The 18,395-nt window shown below is 33.4% G+C and overlaps 2 protein-coding genes across 2 annotated transcripts; both read right to left on the reverse strand.

Moving 5' to 3' along the window:
- Positions 1–540: 540 nt before the first annotated feature.
- On the reverse strand, positions 541–1,938 carry LOC133315616 (uncharacterized). The gene is made up of 2 exons (XM_061517267.1): positions 1,774–1,938; positions 541–672 (listed from the first exon to the last, which is right to left on the reverse strand). Exons 1-2 carry the CDS (start codon positions 1,936–1,938, stop codon positions 541–543), a joined length of 297 nt encoding a protein of 98 aa, XP_061373251.1.
- An 8,464-nt stretch (positions 1,939–10,402) lies between these two features.
- LOC133315615 (copper-transporting ATPase RAN1-like) lies at positions 10,403–17,607 on the reverse strand. The gene is made up of 9 exons (XM_061517266.1): positions 17,249–17,607; positions 16,555–17,166; positions 15,247–15,676; positions 14,764–15,089; positions 13,741–13,799; positions 13,293–13,635; positions 11,816–12,013; positions 11,451–11,708; positions 10,403–10,985 (listed from the first exon to the last, which is right to left on the reverse strand). Exons 1-9 carry the CDS (start codon positions 17,519–17,521, stop codon positions 10,509–10,511), a joined length of 2,976 nt encoding a protein of 991 aa, XP_061373250.1. The 5' UTR covers positions 17,522–17,607; the 3' UTR covers positions 10,403–10,508.
- Positions 17,608–18,395: the final 788 nt, after the last annotated feature.

Here is an 18,395-nt window from a genome sequence, read left to right on the forward strand (position 1 = left end):
AGATAAGTTATCTACATTGACGGTAGAAAAAATGAATCCTTGAAAAATATGCCTAAATTTTTTTATAACAAATGGATAAGCTTTTCTAAAAATAAAAAAAATATAAAAACCGTTTTAATACATAAACAAAAAAAGTAAAAAAATGTTTCTGCAGTTAATGCAGATGAGTTATCTGCATTTATTTCCAAAATGACGTCGTTTTAGTATTGAAATCATAAAAAATTATAAATATAAAGACTATTATAACCCTGACATATCAAAACGACGTCGTATTAGAATTACTGCAGATAATTTATATGCAGTAATTGCAGAAAAAACGAATCAAAAAAAAAACTCAAAAATAAATTATATCATATAGAAATACTTTTTTTCAAAACTTATGCATAATTAAATCAACAATCCAAAACCCAGATAGTCAAATTGCATAAGAGATCTAATCAAGTTTCTTGGAGCACTAAATAGAAAAGCAACAAATTTGTATAATTGAAAGTATCACAACTCTCTCTGGTAAAACATTCGGGCATTCGGCCGTTCTTAGGTTTAGGCCTCAATCTTTGGCTCTTCTGTTTTGGGCTTCTCTTCTTCAACCTTTACCTCTTCTTTCTTGGGTTCAGCCTTTGTTTCCTCAGCCTCAGCCTTTACTTCCTCTGTCTTCGGTGTCCCCTCTACATTCTGCCAATACAAATAGTGATAATTATTATGAGAAACAGTGCGAGGAGACGATATGCTACCTTCTCATGTCAACTTGGAAGGACCGTATATGATCCTTTTAAATTATTAAAATTGAAATTAAAAGGGTTCATGACTAAATTGTAATTGGATATAGCAAAGTCCCGTTCATCTTCACCATTGATTCAATGTTTTTGCCTTTTAAATTTGAGAAATATTTATATGACCCGTACTTGTTCCTTTTCAAAATACTCCTTCAAATTGTGTCCAAAATTTTTGCATAAAGATTAAGAAAGTTATTAAATATCTTTTAACTTTTTAAAATTTATAAATCTATTTTATTACATTATCCTTCCACTCCATTATGTTATGTAAAAATATCAAGAAAAAAAGTAAATAAGTTTTTTTATTTTTTAAAATGATAAACAATTTAAAATAAATTAAAACTCCTAATTGAAGTAATAATTATTTTAAAAAGGAAAGAGTAATTGTTGCTTATAATTTACTCAAAAATTAAGAAAGTTATTAAATATCCTTAATTTAAAAAATATAAATGCATTTGATTTTGATTATTATATTTTCCCTATATTAATGTTTTACTTCTTTCTACTTAATAAAATTATCAAGAGATAAGAATAAATTAAAAGAATTATTAACATTTTCTTTAATTTTTAAACTGACAAGTAATTTGAAACAAATTAAAGCTCATAATAATTATGTTGAAAGGATATAGTAATTGTCGTTTTACATAGAGTCTAACAAAATTAAGAAACATTGATAAAAGTCATAAAATTGAAAGAAAGGAAAATTATTAATGTCTTTTTAGTTTTATAAAAGGGTAATATTACTCTCATGTACTCTCATGTTACAGAGAGAATTCAAGTAGGGCCCGTTATTTAAAAGCAAAAAAAAAAAAGGGCACGATTTTCGAAGTGACAGAAAAGGAGATAACTACCTCATGTAAAATGAGAGTAGTATTTCCCTTTATAAAATAATAAACAAACTAAAACTTTTAAAAATCACATTGATTTGAAATAGAGAGAGAATTATGTAAGGATAATAAAAATGTAGAGTCTAATGTGAAAGAATAAAGCTAGTAAGTACCTCATTGAGCAAGGTGCCTAGGGACTTGTTATCAGGTTCCTCGGTTTTGGTCTCAACATTTGCTTCAACCTTAACTTCCTCGGTCACAGTCTCAGGCGCAGGCGCAGGCACTGGCACTGGTTCTGGACCCTCATTGGTCTTGGGGTTGCTACCACAGTTTCCCATGTTGAATAAAAATTGAGTGGAAGAATAAACCAAGTTTCTTTTCTCGATCGTCCTCTCTCTACGTCAATGAGAGAAAGAACGCTAAGAAGGCTAAGAAAGGCTAAAGGGACGCTATGTTCGTTCATTGTTGAACGGATTTATATAAAGGGTCGTTTCGTGCTTGTTTTGGATTGTCATTTTTGGGTTCCTAATGGCCTGCAAAATTTTGAGGAGGCCAACGGTTGCTATTACTTTAATTCATTGCTTATATTTAGCAAAAAGTTTGTAACCTTTATTATTGTATCGAACTTAGAAAAAAAAAAAAAAAGCACAAGCTATGTATGATTACTCCCCAACTTCTTAAGTGGCTACAAAATTTTTCCTATATGTCACTAATTACATCTATGTTTTACTGTTAAGATATAATTGTAATATTAAAATTATTTTTTCTCTCTATGTCACGTCAACCGACAGTCTTTTAAGGAAAGAGAATTTTTTTTTTAAATTACAACTATATCTTGTCGATAAAACATAATTATAATTGATTGCTAAAAAAAAAATTCTCTTGCAATACAAGAAATGATTTGCCTATATGATTATACTGAATCGACAATCTTTTGCTTTGATAATATTAAAATAACCACATGTCGTTTCTATTAATAGAAAAAACACAGATTCTGTAGCTTTTTGTGTCCTTTCTGCCTGTGATCAGTATATGCATGTTCTATCAATCATGTATATTGTTTTTTTTTTCTTTTCGAATTTTCAATGATTTTAATTAAATACACACGCAAGGTAACTCTGGCTTTTCATTTTGTACAAGGGTTAAATTTCATGGTGGTTTGCTAAGCTGATTTAGCCCCATACGGTAACAACACAATTATGATTCTTCAAATTAAATTTAAAAAATAAGGATTGAAATTCTTTAAATAACTCTGGCTGATTAAAGTATTTATTTTAATCAATAAATAATAAATGAACTATTCATGTTATTCATGGTATTGGAGTAATTGAAACGATGTTGATTGGTGATCTCTTTGCCTATTCTAGACGATATAATAGCATCAAGACATATTAAGAAGTTTGCAAATGTTTGAAGAAAGGATAAGATAATGCTATGGAATGCAAAGACATGTCACGCTTTGAGGTATTTGAAAAGGGTGTAGTCATAGATTTGATCCTTAATAATATTCCTTTTATATATTCTTTATTGTTAAAATATAATAACGTTCTGACAAGTGTTTAAAGAAAGGATAGGATAATGCTATGGGATATAAAGAAATGTCACCCTTTGAGATATTTGGAAAGAAGGCATGGTTGAATTTGTTTGATGGTTTTGGTAATGCATTTCTTTATTAATTATTACAGATAGCGTCAATGCTGTTTTTTGATCCAACAATTTTTAAAGATATTATTCATTATTTCATGGTCATTAACATTTTTAAAAATTAAAAAAAAAATATCTCGCTTACTTTCATATCTTTTTCAATACAAAACCCTAAGAGAAAAAATCTTTTACACATAATTACTAGACTTTCATTCGATTCATGTTTAAAAAAAACAAAACTGAAAAACAGAAGGGAAAGAACAATAAAGCATATAACAGAAAAGCCCACTCACTATTTTTGGTGTGACGACCAACTAGTTCTAAGGTCGTTATCCAAGTAATTAGAGGAAAATAATATTCTTCTTTTACATAAGATAACTTCTCTCATGTTATCTTATTTTGACATTCGCACCTCACTTTTTTTTTTGTAATAGTAGGACACACTCATTTTCTCTCTATAACGTAAGATAACTATCTTATGTGAAAGAAGAGTAATAAAACCCATAATCAATTAAGACCATACTTTTATAAGCCCAGTTTTATTTACATAATTTGAAATGATAAGGCCAAAACAAAACTACTGCAAAAACAGAATGGAAGCAAAAGAAATAGATAAAGGAAAGCGGTATAGTGAAACTGTATTAATATATGGATTGGTTTATGTTATGGAATCGTCTCTGTTCATATAAAACACATTCAGTATTTCTAGATAGAGCTGTAAAAATGCCCCTAGTTTCATGGTCAGCTCCAAAAGCTTTATGTTTGACCGTACTTAATAAAATTTATTTTGCGGGTGGGGCTTTTTTTTTATCCTTAACTCACAAAGCCCCATGAATAAGTGGGCCCCACGAACTAAAATTATTTTATCTTAAAATATACATACTAAAGAATAAATTAAAAAGTAATTTATAAAATATAAATATTTAAAAATTATAAATAATAATAATAATAAATATATATCCTATATATAATTTATATATGTAGAAATTATGTTATGAACTTATGTTATCATTATTATAGATTTTAATATATCACTTATATTTTTTTATAAACAAAAATATGAATAATTTATTATCTCTCACCTTTTATAAATGGAATGGGATTCACTTTGTGATCTAGACCTACTACATGCGAGATAGAGGCCCAATCCCATAAAGGTCCAGAGACCCCTATGATTTTGACCACAAAGGTAACCCATACTTGACTAGCAAGTCAAAGTGACTTAACCTAAAAGGAATTATCATTGTCGATATCAGCAGCTCAGACAAGTTGGTCACCACGTGAACCTAATAAATGTAAGGCAACTCCTGCTTTTCACCAAGTATACTGAATAAGCTTGCCCATCAAGGAATAGCTTGAGAGGCCACTCCTCTCCACCAATAAAAGTAAACATCGTCCTATCAAAGGTGTAACACCATGTAACTTGCAAGGATCAATGATTGTCCTCACAAATTAACATGAGACTTTTCAGCGTACTTTGTCTTCACCCACACACTTCCTAGGAAAACTTCTTATAAGGTCACCCATCTCAGAATTACTCCAAGTCAAACATGCTTAACCATGGAGTTCTTCTTTTCTAGGCTACCGAAAAGTATATGCATCTTGTTAGTATAGGTAGTATCAATTAATTCTTATAAGATATCCCCAATTGTACCGTACCACACCAGCACAGTCTCTGGAATCCCTCTCTCTCGGGTGTTGATTTGATTCATTCATGTACCTCTCAGTTATTTGGCATAAGCCGCTCAATGTTCGTGCTACTTTTGCATTGGCAATCACTCTGTGCCTTTGCCAGCCCTTGGGATATTACAAAAGGCGATATGAAACAATGTGCTCAATACTATAAATACAGAGGCCTTTAGCGCAGGTATGATATCCCTCTTTGGATACTTGAACTTCCTTGAATACTGAACTGAGTTGAGCATCATAGTGACTTGCAGGTACCCCCACTCACTCACAAACTGCCCAGAAATGAAAAGTGCTAATCAATCATCTCGCCAAACATCCAAACATCTTTGTTGGAAATCGACAATCACACAAATCGCAAACGAAAAGAGAAGAGAGAGAGAGAATAGACACAGAGATTTACCCTGGTTCACCCAATTTAGGCTACGTCCAGCTTGTCTGTACTATATTCACCTTACCGCCACTTGTTACAAGGAAAATATAAATAGGATTAGAAAACCCTAACAGCAGCTATTCATGGGCCCAAGCTCAAACTGCTAACCCCGACAACTAGAGTCCTCATCAGCATGTATGAGCCATACCCAACAATCTTGACAAGCTAATTTATCATCTCTCATTATCTTCATCAACATCTTTCAAATATTTGATCATATCCAGCCTAATATTTGTTGGACTCATCACTTTGCTTTGTTAAGACGTTGATAAAAAGAAAACACAACAAAGTTTTCCTTATGCACATTAAAGAGCATATTTTCAAAACTTACTCTAATTTGATTTATTTACTTTAGTAGTATCGTTTTTGTCCTAAATTCAAATTCCTCCATATCTATGATATTGTTTTATTTATTTAATATCTATTTAAAAAATGTGTTATAGAAACGCAAATAATATACTTAAAAATTATAAATAATATTATATAGTCACCATAAGATTTTTAATTAAAATCCACCACTGATTCTTTGCGGTGAAAATAAACATTGTCGATAAAAGTCAACAATTTTAACAGGATTGACAATAAAAAAATTAAAATATTCATATATCAAACAGTATATATATATATATATATATATATATATATATATATATAGACTTGATGTATGATGCTAGAGATTTTAATATATCATTAATATTTTTTTTAAAAGTATTAGTTACTATCTTTGCAATTGAATTACTAACTTTTATTATAATAAACGTAAAATTCTACGCATTTTTCTATCTATAATTTAAGTAAAATTTAATAATAATAATTCAGCATTTGATTAATTGTGACTGATAATTTTATTTAGGAATAGTTTATATTATATAATTTTACACTATTATTTTAAGATGAAAACTAATAAATCAAGATATAATATATTAAATTCCATAAAATATATTCAAAATTACTTTCTATATCAATTTGTGCAAGGACAAAATATAATAAACTACAGTTTAAAAAAATAGTAGCTTATTTATTTTTTTTGTTTTTATAAATAAAAATTTAAAAATTTGGAAGGGCCGTTGGTTGGCTCCATGCTCCAAATATAGAGGGGCCTTAAGCGCGTGTGGATTTTTGTTATTTAGGAGCCGTTTGACAGATGAATAAATTTTAAATTTTCAGAGAACTGACATTAGAAATTCTAGTTACTCATGTTTGGTATAACGATTCTTAAAATTTTTCTAAAAAGTGAGATTCTTAAAAATTAAAATTGTGAATAAAAATCTCATGAAACACAAGGGATGATATTCTTGGACTCCATCTAGTGAATTTTTTTTATATAATTTATAAGACATAAATAATCCTATTTTAATATTTTCATGATTTAAATATCCTCTCTTGTTAGAACACAAATTGGTAACCTCAAATTTAATTAATTTTCTTTATAGCAATGCTTTTTCGTTGAGATATTTTTCTTTCTGCATATATCGGTATTTTTTACATCAACATTAATGAATCTTATTATATTCTTTCTTTCATGTCCGACGAAGAAAGGATCAAGTTTTCCTCATTCATTAAATTCTAATTTTTTTTCATGCTTTTTTTATTCCTTTCACAGATTCCACATAAGCGCACCAGTCTTTTATTACTGGCCTGGTGATTCTTCTGAAGTTTAAGGAGTTAATGCAATTGGCGGTTTTATAATGAAATGTTGCTTGCTACAATCATCAGAATATTTAAAGGGATTTGATTTTCTCATGTTAAATGAGAATTCAATTCTCATGTTATATTATAGAGATAAAAAGTATGTGAGACCCAGATGTTAGAAAAAATTATATATAAGATCCATATCAGCACGAAAATGGAATGGTGTGTAGGAAAATTTGAATTCTCATATTAAATGAGAATTATAAAACTCATATTTAAATTACCAAACGGAGTTCTGTTTTCGCCACCTATTACAATTAATTTTCGCCGCCTTCACCTACAAATAAAATCAATACTAGATGACAGAAAATAGTGGTATGGTAATGAGAAAGGGGGGCATAAAACTTGACTACAACTAGACATTTTGGAATATAGTATTAGATATTGTAGTCATTTATGGAAGGTTAGTTTATGTAAAATTAGCTCATAATTTCATGAATAATTAACAATCAACTAAATATAGAATCAAAAAATTTGAACCAATATTTTTAAAAATATTTTGACCTACTAAACAGTTTTTTAGTAATATTTATGAAAAATTTATTTTCTCATCATATTCCTAAAAATCATAATAATACAAAAAAATTCCTTTACCTAACACCCGTTAAAGTATTTTGGCCCTATAAACTTTTAAGCATTAACCTACATGGTCTAAGGCCTAATAGCATGGGCTAACCCATTTCGTTTACACGACTTCAAGCATATGCAAATCTTTAAAAAAATTCCTTTAGGATGTAGAAAATGGCAATTAATATGTTCAATTAAAGAATTTTTTGTATTTTTAAAAATTATTCTAATTTTTTTTGGTACCAATTGTTCTAATTTTTCTAATTAGCGATGCATCATTCGCCCTAAAATTGTTCTAGTTTTGGTATTTTTAACTCACCCATTTGTTTCGTAACAAATTCCTGTATGTGTTTTCATAAATAATCATTCTAACACGTGACCATAGGTTTTCATAAACAATGTTATTAAAACCGGTTTGATCTAGTCTATCGGATCGGTTGAACCAAGAATCAAATCACTAACCAGTTTGGTTTAGCCAAACAACTGGTTATGCATCTAGTTAATTGACTGAACCAACCCGATCAAGAACCGATAAACCGGTCATAAATCGGTGTTAATCGGTACCAATTTTCTGGTTGAGTCAATTTTGAAAATTATGGCAAAATATTCCATCACATAAAAGTGATTCAAACTTGGCACTAAGGGAAGGGGAGTGAAATGTTAATTACTAAGACAAATCATTTTGGTTGTCATATTACTTTTATTTATATATTGGCTATTTCACCTATTTGGAGTTTTTATCCCTTTAATTTTCTAATTTAGTATTTGATTCACGATATTTATCAATGAGAGTCATTGAATGACGCGAGGTGAACCCAGCTGCACTGAGTGCCGCGACCCTCCCCCCGCGTCACTCACACATTTATTTATTTATTTATTTTTCAATTGAGTAACGTCATCCCTCCCTTGGGGCACTCATAAGATTGTGCCAAGTGGCACGATCTCGTTAGTCCCGTTACCGTAAAACTTCAAAAAGTCATAGCTTTTGACTCGTGTATCCAAATCAGATGATTTTTTTTATTTCACATAACTTTTTGAGATTTGCGCAACGACACCTCAATTGACGTATTTTATCTCTCACAAACATAGTTCGAATTTGTAAAAAAGTGTAACTATTGTTGCAAATTTGAACTACGTCAATGGAAGATAAAATATGTCAAATGAGGTGTCATTGCGTAGATCTCGAAAAGTTATGTGAAATAAAAAAAAATCATTTGATTTGGATACCCAAGTCAAAAGTTATGGCCTTCCGAAATTTTTGGGTAATAAGATTAAAGAGATTGTGCCACTTGGCACAATCCTATGAGTGCCCCAGGGGAGGGGGGCATCACTCAAGTGAAAAAAAAATGTGTGAGTGATGCGGGGAGAGGGTCGCGGCACTCAGTGACGCCAGGTCCCCTCGCGTCACTAAATGACCTCCATTGGTAAATACTGTGAATCAGATACCAGATTGATAAATTAAAATCCCAATGGGTCAAAGAGCCTTTATATATTATATATTTTTGTATTGATTTAATTTAAGCGATTCAATTGATGACTCATTGATTCAGTACTCTGACTGAGTCGATAATTAATAATAGGGGTTTATACTTCTTATGCAACATAAGAGCATTCTCAAGCTACACTCACATCGTTTTGCATGCTAATATTTTTAATTTTTTTATTTACTTTTTTCCATTGGGACCCATCTGAATATATGTGTGTTACAAAAATTCTCATATCTTATGTTACATAAGTATAAACCCCTTAATAATATTATTGATAAAGTCATCTTTACTCCAAAACAAGTAGCAGGCCAATGAGCCAAAAATAAAATAAAATTAAAGAAGGTTCCAACTTTAAACTCGAGAAAGCTACAGGAATAATCTTATTTGCTAGCTTGAAGGACATTCTAGGAGTCGCACAAAATTCATCCAAGTCATTTCAATCATGATAATCAAGTTTAAGGGTCCGCGCTATGTATGACCATAAAGATCAAGACTGAGCCAAATGGATCTAAAAACTTTCTACATAAGCGTTTAGTAGTGGAATTTTTTTTTTTATCTGAGAATCACGATTTCCAAGAATATGATGAAAAAATGAATTTTATGAAAATGTTACCAAAAAGTTGTTTGGTAGACTAACATATTCCCGGGATTATTAAGTTAATTTTCTTGATACTATGTTTAGTTGTATTAAAATTTTCCTTGTCATAGAAATCATAAAATACCACCTTCTAAATGGTATTTCTGGATTATTTTTTTCAAAAAAAAATTACACACTAAATAAAATCCTGGGAAATTTGGATTCCTAGAATTTTTTTAAAAAACTTATACCAAACGTGAATAAATAAGATTATTACTTTCAGTTTCCTGGAATCCTAACAAAATCCTTGTAACAAACGGCACCTTAAAGGAAATTTTTTTTCCAACCCCATACCTTATCCTTGACACAATCATGGCGAACATGGAAAACAAGGTAAAAGCCAAATGGTTGGAAATGATAGTGCTAGTTAAAGTGACGATGATGACAATCGAATTTAGAATCACCTGTTAGTAAATAAATAAATAAAAATGCATTGATGCACAATTGTTGAAGGGAAAATCCCATATGTTGTTGTTGAATCTAAAATTTATATTCAAATTTAAGCTTGATCAATTATCATTATTTTTGTAAGTAAGAATCCACACTAGATATAACTATTTAATGAAGTTAAAAGGCATTTGTGTGGTAGAAATCCTTGTAGCTATATTATTGCATTTACAATGAATTGGCAGCTACAATTACAATTGCACCCTATTGAATGCAGAGGATCTGAAAAAAATAAAAATAAAAAATTGTACAAAATTGGAATTACAGGGGTCAAACTCATTTGCACCCTCAGAAGTTATTCTCATTAATTTCTCCTTAATTTACAATTATTTCAAGTATTGTAGTAAGTCTGGGTTTTCTATATCTTCTTAGAAGCAAAGAAGAGCATACAACAGTCACAGAAGACAGAGCCATGCATGCACCGGCAACCCATGGTGGAAGCTTGATCCCCAGTGAAGGATATAAAACTCCTGCAGCAACGGGTATAGCAACAATATTGTAGGCCATTGCAAATACATAATTTAATCGAATACGAGAAAAGGTTCTCCGGGAAAGATCGATGGCTGTGATCACATCTTCCAAATTATCTCTCATCAGCACATAGTCAGCAGCTTCTATTGCAATATCTGTCCCAGCCCCAATTGCCATGCCAACATCTGCAGCAGCTAATGCAGGAGAGTCATTGATACCATCACCCACCATTGCAACTATACTTCCATCCTTTTGGAATGAACGAACAACCTCAGCCTTTCCTGCAGGCATAACCTCTGCTCTAACGTCTTGAATGCCAACCTGTCAAACAACAGGTTTTTTATTCCAAGTTTGACAATAACATCAATTTCTACCGAAAAATTTATGTTACAACTCTATCATAAAGTGACAGATACTCAATTATGATTGAGAGCTGAGGAATGAGATTTTTATAATTCAAATTCAAAATCATACAATTTCTTTTAGATACTACTATTTCAGTTATGAATAAAATAAACAATGGCCTGCTCAAACAAGGTCAGATTATAGGTTAATTGATATATTTTCTTTCATTATTGATTACAATTATTCCTGTCCGTGGTTCAATTTAGTTCTCATACTACACACTACAAAACTACTATAATCCATGAAAAGATATTGGTTTTCTTTGTGCAAGTAAAAGTCCAAATGTTGAATGCATAAACTAAGAAGCACAGCCTTGAAACCACACTACAATCACAATACCAAACTTTCCAACCAAAAAAAATATCACACAAATATACAAACCTCCTTGGCAACAGCTCGAGCTGTTCTCCAGTTATCTCCTGTAACCATAATAGGTACAACTCCCATTTTCTGGAGGCCCTCAATAACAACAGAAGCTTCTCGCTTTAGTGGGTCTGAAACCCCTAAGACTCCAGTTAATACATCATCGTATGCTACCAGTATCCCTGTCTTCGCACTTTCTTCCAGCTCTACCACAAAATTTTCCACTTCGGTAGAAATATTAATGCCACTTTCTGCCAGCAGCTTCCTATTACCAACCTGTTCATGACATACGGCCTCAGATAAGCAACTCTTTGGAAAATATGGAACAAATTCCAGCTTTTCAAGATAATGATGGTCATATTACAACAGTCAAAAGACATTACCAAAATACGCTTTCCATCTATAAAGCACTGAACACCTCTTCCCGGAAGAGCAGAGAAGTCTGAGACATCATAAAGCCACCCTGACATAAACTTCTTAGCATCATTCTGGGCATCACTGGTAGGAGAGGACTCATCAAAGAAATGAAAATGGCGGGCATATTGTAATATTGCTTTTGCCAGTGGGTGTTCACTACTAGCCTGAATTAAGGGCGGAAATTTAAAAAAAAATTAGTTGATTCCTATAACAGGCATGAAATGAAATGGATGAAATTTTCTCACAAACAAACAGATTGTCAAAAATGATAAATCTTCTCTAATATTGTTCCTAATCCTATTTCAGAATGCCAGAACACACTTTTGGGGAAATTGAGCTATCTGTGTCGACTGTCGAGGAGGGAAAAGGAAATGTAGAAAAATATTACTCTTATAAGTCCTCTATACCCGGGTCTAGGTTCGAACCGTGTATAGGTGGAAATACTATTGGCAGATGTTGAGAATATGTTAGGAACTTCCTAGTTAGGAAAGTAGGTTAGAAGAAATAAGGATGGGTGCAAAATCTAGTTGGTTAGGCCCTAATAGAAATAGTAATTAAAGTTAATATTTTTAGATATATTAGATATAGTTACCTAATACTAATATATATCGTTAGATATAGTTATTTATTTATTCATCTTTCTCTCTTATTTACTTTTTCCCTCTTCTTTATTTTTCTCTCTTATTTATTTTTCTTTTCTCTCAATCTTTTCTTACTTTTTATTTGGGTTCATTGACCGCCAACCTAAATTAGTTTGGGATAAAGGTGATTTTGATGTTAGATATTAATAGAACAGGAAGTTGAACAATAGAACAAAAAAAGGGGGGAGTAAGTTAACAAAGAGGGCTCGTGACATAACAGAATGGAAATAACATTATGGGGTATAAGTAAGAAAGAAGCATGGGTAGAGGGGAGGCAAGAATTCAGTAGTGGTAATTAGGGGGAAGGAGGAACTGTTGAAGGTCCTCTGGGTTATCTTCCGTGGTGTAATTTTCATATTTCAAGGCTGTCTCCAGCCTTTGTTCTTGGGTATTCTGTCATTTGGTAATTGTAAGGCGCTAGTCTCCATTTTATGTTTCTGTTAATACAAGCTTAGTAAATTGGGTTCCATCAGATATACTAGATAGAATTACCTGATATTAATTTGATATTTTTAGATAGAGTAACTTGTTTTTAGGGAATATTATTACATAAGACAGTTAGGATTTCAAGATTTAAGAGTATAACCCTTAGGTCACCAGCAGAATAAAAAGAAGAAGGGGGCAGGAGGGAGGCAAGGTGAGATTAGAATGAGTGTGGGGAAAGACCAGGTTCTTTGAAATCCTTGATATCAGCCATTGTGTTCACAAAATTTACCTCTGTTTTCTCCATAAATCTTTTAAATTTAGGTCCAGTTCAATACGAAATAAAGAAAGTAACTATCATCAAGAAATTGGAAGTCACCTCAGCAGAAGCCACCAATGTAAGAAATTCTCCACGGTCCATTCCTGTGAACACCTTGGCAGTAGTAACGGTGGCTCTTGCCTGAGTTAGAGTTCCTGTTTTATCAAATACAACATACTTCACCATCTGAGCCCTCTCCAAGGCATCCCCTCCTTTAATTAACACACCATTATTAGCCCCAACGCCTGTTGCCACCATGACAGCAGTTGGTGTTGCCAAACCAAGTGCACAGGGACATGCAATCACCACAACAGATATCGAAAACATAAGAGCAAAAACAAAGTGATTTCCATTTTCTGGCAGCCATTCTTCGGGGTAAGCTCCAAGAGCCCCAGCAATATACCTAAATTTTGCCAAAATATATAGAGAAAAGTAGGGATAAGCATTCAAATTACACGTTTGAAATCAACTTTAATCAATATGCCAAAACTAGTCAAGGTAATCTTACCAACACAATAGTGTCAATAATGATAAAGTCACAACTGTAGGAACAAATATGCTTGCCACCTGCAAGCCAAAAGAATGGTAACTGAGTTCACATCTAATATTTCTTTAGTTGATACGGTTTCTACTAGGAGAGAAGAAATCAACTCTAGATGGAAGGTTTATTCCCGTAGAAATAAACCCAAAAACGGTTAGAGCAGTTTATGTTGTCAGAGAAGTTCAGGGTGGTTGAGTCAGTTAGGCAGTTATAGGGTCTTTTATGTTGTCAATAAATCAAATAAGCCTCTAGGGGGGATAGAGGCATTAGGATAGTTCTTTGGTGTGACTGAGATATCTCAGTGTGAAGAGGACACCCTCGGGGAGATTATATCTCTTATGTACGTTTATCATAATAAAGAATTCATTTCAATCATATTCTCCTTAGAATTTTCTCTTCTTTCCAGAATACATTCTATTAAATCTCTGATAATTTCTGAAATGTAACATCATTCATCTGAGGAACGATCAACAGGCAAGGTCATAAAGTCAAGAAGATAGTGACTATTATTAGAAAATTATGAGCAAGCAAAAGAACAGCCGCTTGAATTACAAATAAAACCTAAACCTGGAATAACTGGATTAAAAAACAATCCAATTTATGAATGATTTCATAGAAAGTGCTTTAGTGAACAGAGGTGAGGCATCAATATATTGCCCCAAATCTACAAGCTTAATCAGATTTGCCAGAAAGCAGCCCAGGAAAACTAAATGCTGACTCCTTGCTATTTTACAATTACAAGAATTGTATCGTCACTCAAAAAAAAAAAAAAGAAGAAGAAGAAATTATGTGATTTTCATTTGCCAAGCCATCTAGAAACATGAAACACTTTTTAACTTCAGAACTGATTAATGAGCTAATACTTTCTTTACCGCAAAGAATCGACTGCAATTTTATTCTATGCAAAAATGCATACACTTTTAAATTAACACATACAGAACATAAAAGTCAACCAAAAGCGAGACCAGAATACTTACTCATAATACTTACATAATCAGCAAACTTTTGAATGGGAGCTTTTGACATCTGGGCTGTCTCCACCAAACTAATTATCTGACTCAAAACTGTATCAGATCCTATTTTGGTAGCTTGAATGTGAAGGACACCATGCAGATTGATTGTACCTCCAATAACAGATGCATTGACCTCCTTCAAAACAGGTATAGATTCACCGGTCACCATACTCTCATTTACATAACTTGAACCCCAAGAAACAATACCATCAGCAGGAATCTTTGTACCGGGAAGAACTTTTAATGTGTCACCAGGTTGAATGAGCAAGGAATCGATTTCCCTTTCTTCAATAGATCTACCACCTAGAAAATAAAACATTTATTGGTAAGTTCTAATTTGATGTTGAAATAAACTTCAATAAAGGAGTTTTCAGCCTAAATATAAGATAATCAACACAAAAGCTGTTTCAACTCCATATTCCAAAGAAAACAGAGCACATCAAAATAAAGTGACATACACCTTTATCTTTGACAACCAATAATGCTGTTGCAGGAGCAAGTTCTACTAGCTTCTTAATGGCATCAGATGTCTTTCCCTTAGCAAGGCATTCCAAATACTTGCCCAACAGTACAAAAGTTATAAGCATAGCACTTGTTTCAAAGTATATTGGAGACCAAAATCCAGTAAGAGCGCCATAAAGAAGAGCACAAACAGAATAAACATAAGAGGCTGTAGTTCCCAAAGCAACGAGGACATCCATGTTTGTTGAACCATTTCTAAGAGCTCTGCCAGCTGCTATGTAGAAGCGCTTACCAATCACAAATTGGATGAGACTCACCAATGCCCACTTCAGCCAATCACCCATGAGAAAAGGCCCACATCTCCAAAGTAATAAGGAGTATATCAATGGTATATGAGGACAAACAACCCCCATGAAAAAGAGAGGAATCTGACACAAATGCATCAAGCAAAAATCAATGCAAAATATTGAACCGAAACCTAAACAAAATAAAGATGTTAAAACAGGCTCTCAATTCATTCCTTTCTGCAACAATATCAAGTCTCATTTTCCTTCAGTTATGTGTTTCTATGAAGAAAAGAGAAGAAACAGATTATCACTTCACTTAGATGAAATTTCTGTATGGACTAATACAAGCCCTATGAAGCATAAATTTATGGGATTTGAGTTTGACAACTGCAGAATCTCAAAGGATGATTCATTCTATACCAACACCTTAAGGTTTGAGCATACTGCAGCAGCTACATGATTTCTTACCCCCACTCCCCATCTATCCTCTACAGATACCCTTTCTTTCTGAAAAGCATTGCATTACACGCAAATTTACCCCTAATTAATAAATATCTGTTTTTGCATATAATGAGTACTTGTTCAATCATCTCACAAGGATTTTAACATGCAATCAGGTGACAAAATAAAGTAAAATGAAAGTGGTGGTGGGTACAGTTCGGTTTTCTATACTCAACCAACCCGCCGGTAAAGTGGTTCAGTTTTATGAACCGAACTGATTTAGAAAAAGTTTTTGGTTTTTAAATTGGTTCAAAAAAATGGTTCAGTTCTTTCAACTAATCAGAAAAATGTGATTATTTATGGTGTGTTTTGATTTGGTTCATGGTTCGGCTTATAAGCTTTTATTCAAACATAAGGGTTGACATGGTTTGGTTTGGTTCGATTTTCTATGTGCCGAACCGAATCAAACGAGTAAAGTAGTTTGATTTATATTTTTTTTTTTTCACACTCCTAAATGAAACCAAAAAATGCATATACAAATATCGCTATATGAGAACTGATATTAAAGAGATACTCACACTAAGAAAAAGGCTGGAAATAAAAAGCCGAAACATAGTTGAGGTCTCTGAAACATCTTTAGAAGCCATTCTGGCATAAGGGTTTCTAACATGCACTTTAAACTCGCCATTGCCTCCAAGCTGGATCGCATCAACCAACGATCTAGAACTGATAACTTGAGGGTCAAACACAAGATCCAGTTCGCTCAATAACGGGTCAAACCGAAACTGTCTCACCCCTTTCATGCCGCTGAGCATGCCTTCCAAAACCTGAGCATCAACCAAACCGCACACACCAACAACACCTAAAACGATCTTATCCTGGCCACTGCTCTGCACAAACGAAGCATCAAAACCAGCATCTTCGATTGCACTAACAATATCATCTTTGCTAATCACATTGGGATCATACTCAACTTCACCTAACGAAGTAGCCAAAGCCACCACCGCCCTTTTCACTCCTGAAAGGTTCCTCAGAATGCCCTCAACGGAATTCACACACGCCGCACACGTCATTCCCCCAATCGTGAACTGCCCCACAACCAAGGTGGTACCGTTTCCGAGCGAACCGGGTTCGGGTAAAATCTCAGCTTCAAAACCTGCATCTTCGATCGCATTCTTAATGTCTTCATCCTATGATTAACACGCGAGTTTCCAAAATCAGCTCCTAACACTTTCACAAAAGAAAAAAAGAAAAGAAACTAAGTTAACTAACCTTGACGAGGCTCCGATTAAAAACGACGTCGGCTTTGTTCTGGAGCAGGGCGACGGAGGCGCCGATGACGCCGTCGACGGACTTGAGAGCCGCCTCGACGGAGTTGGAGCAAGCGGCACAGGTCATGCCGGAGATTCTGACCTGAACTCGCTTCGTTCCGTCGTCAACGTCGTTCTTCTCGTAGGAGTCCAGGAGGCGGACGTCCTCGAGATCGCCGTGGACGGCGGAGGCGGCGGTGGAAGTTAGTTGGAGCTGTCGGGTGTTCGGCGCCATGAGGAGAGAGAATGTGGCGAGAGAAATGAGAAGGAAATGAATTATATAAAAGAAGAAAAAAAAAGGTGAAAATGAAGGAAATAAAAAAGGAAGAAGAAAAAGCTGTTACCGAGGGAGATGGTGCGACAGCAAATTTTTTTGAGTTCGGTAGAGACAGCAATATTTTAACTGTGTGGAAGGTTTCAGGTGGGACCGGTAACGGAATGGAGTTGGAGGGAATTTTTATTTTATTTTTTTCCATTTTTGCCCTTTGGGTTTTGGTGCAAGTACTGATGGGTCCCCTTGTACTTCTCCTGCTATGAGAGGGTTTTTGTACTGCATGCCACGTAGGCCTTGTTTGGTTCGCCAACTTACGCATTGCTTCTGTTTTCTGTGTTTTGCCGTCGCAATTGCGTCTTATAAGTTATGAAGCATCGACATTTCAAAATTCTTAACTTGTCGTGTCCGTCTGACACTTCTTGATACTTACTGACTCTTCGACACTTTTTCACACTCCAATACTCGTTACAAAGACTCGAAAAAGGTTCAAAGGTTATGTTGTGTTGCATTTTAAGTTCCAATTATTAAATTCGTTGGATTACGATTATTATTGTATTGAGTTTAATATACACATTTGGGATCTTATGTTTCTTCGCAAAATTGATGGGTATTATAAGTTTAGCTTTATTTATTTGTTGAATTATTGAATATTAAATATAATATACACTACATAAATTAAAAATATTATATAATATCAAAACGTGTCCTAACATGTTGAAATTTAACATTTTTTAAAATTAACGTGTCAGAATGTCGTATCATATCGTATCCCGTGTTCTGTGTCGGTGTCGGTGGAACATAGCTTATGAGTTCTTCTTTGAAAGTTTCTGGCCGG

The sequence above is a fragment of the Gastrolobium bilobum genome, unplaced genomic scaffold, assembly GCF_033153095.1.
Source record: "Gastrolobium bilobum isolate Gb01-03AN ecotype WA unplaced genomic scaffold, APGP_CSIRO_Gbil_v1 utg44174, whole genome shotgun sequence".
NCBI classification, from domain to species: Eukaryota; Viridiplantae; Streptophyta; class Magnoliopsida; order Fabales; family Fabaceae; genus Gastrolobium; species Gastrolobium bilobum.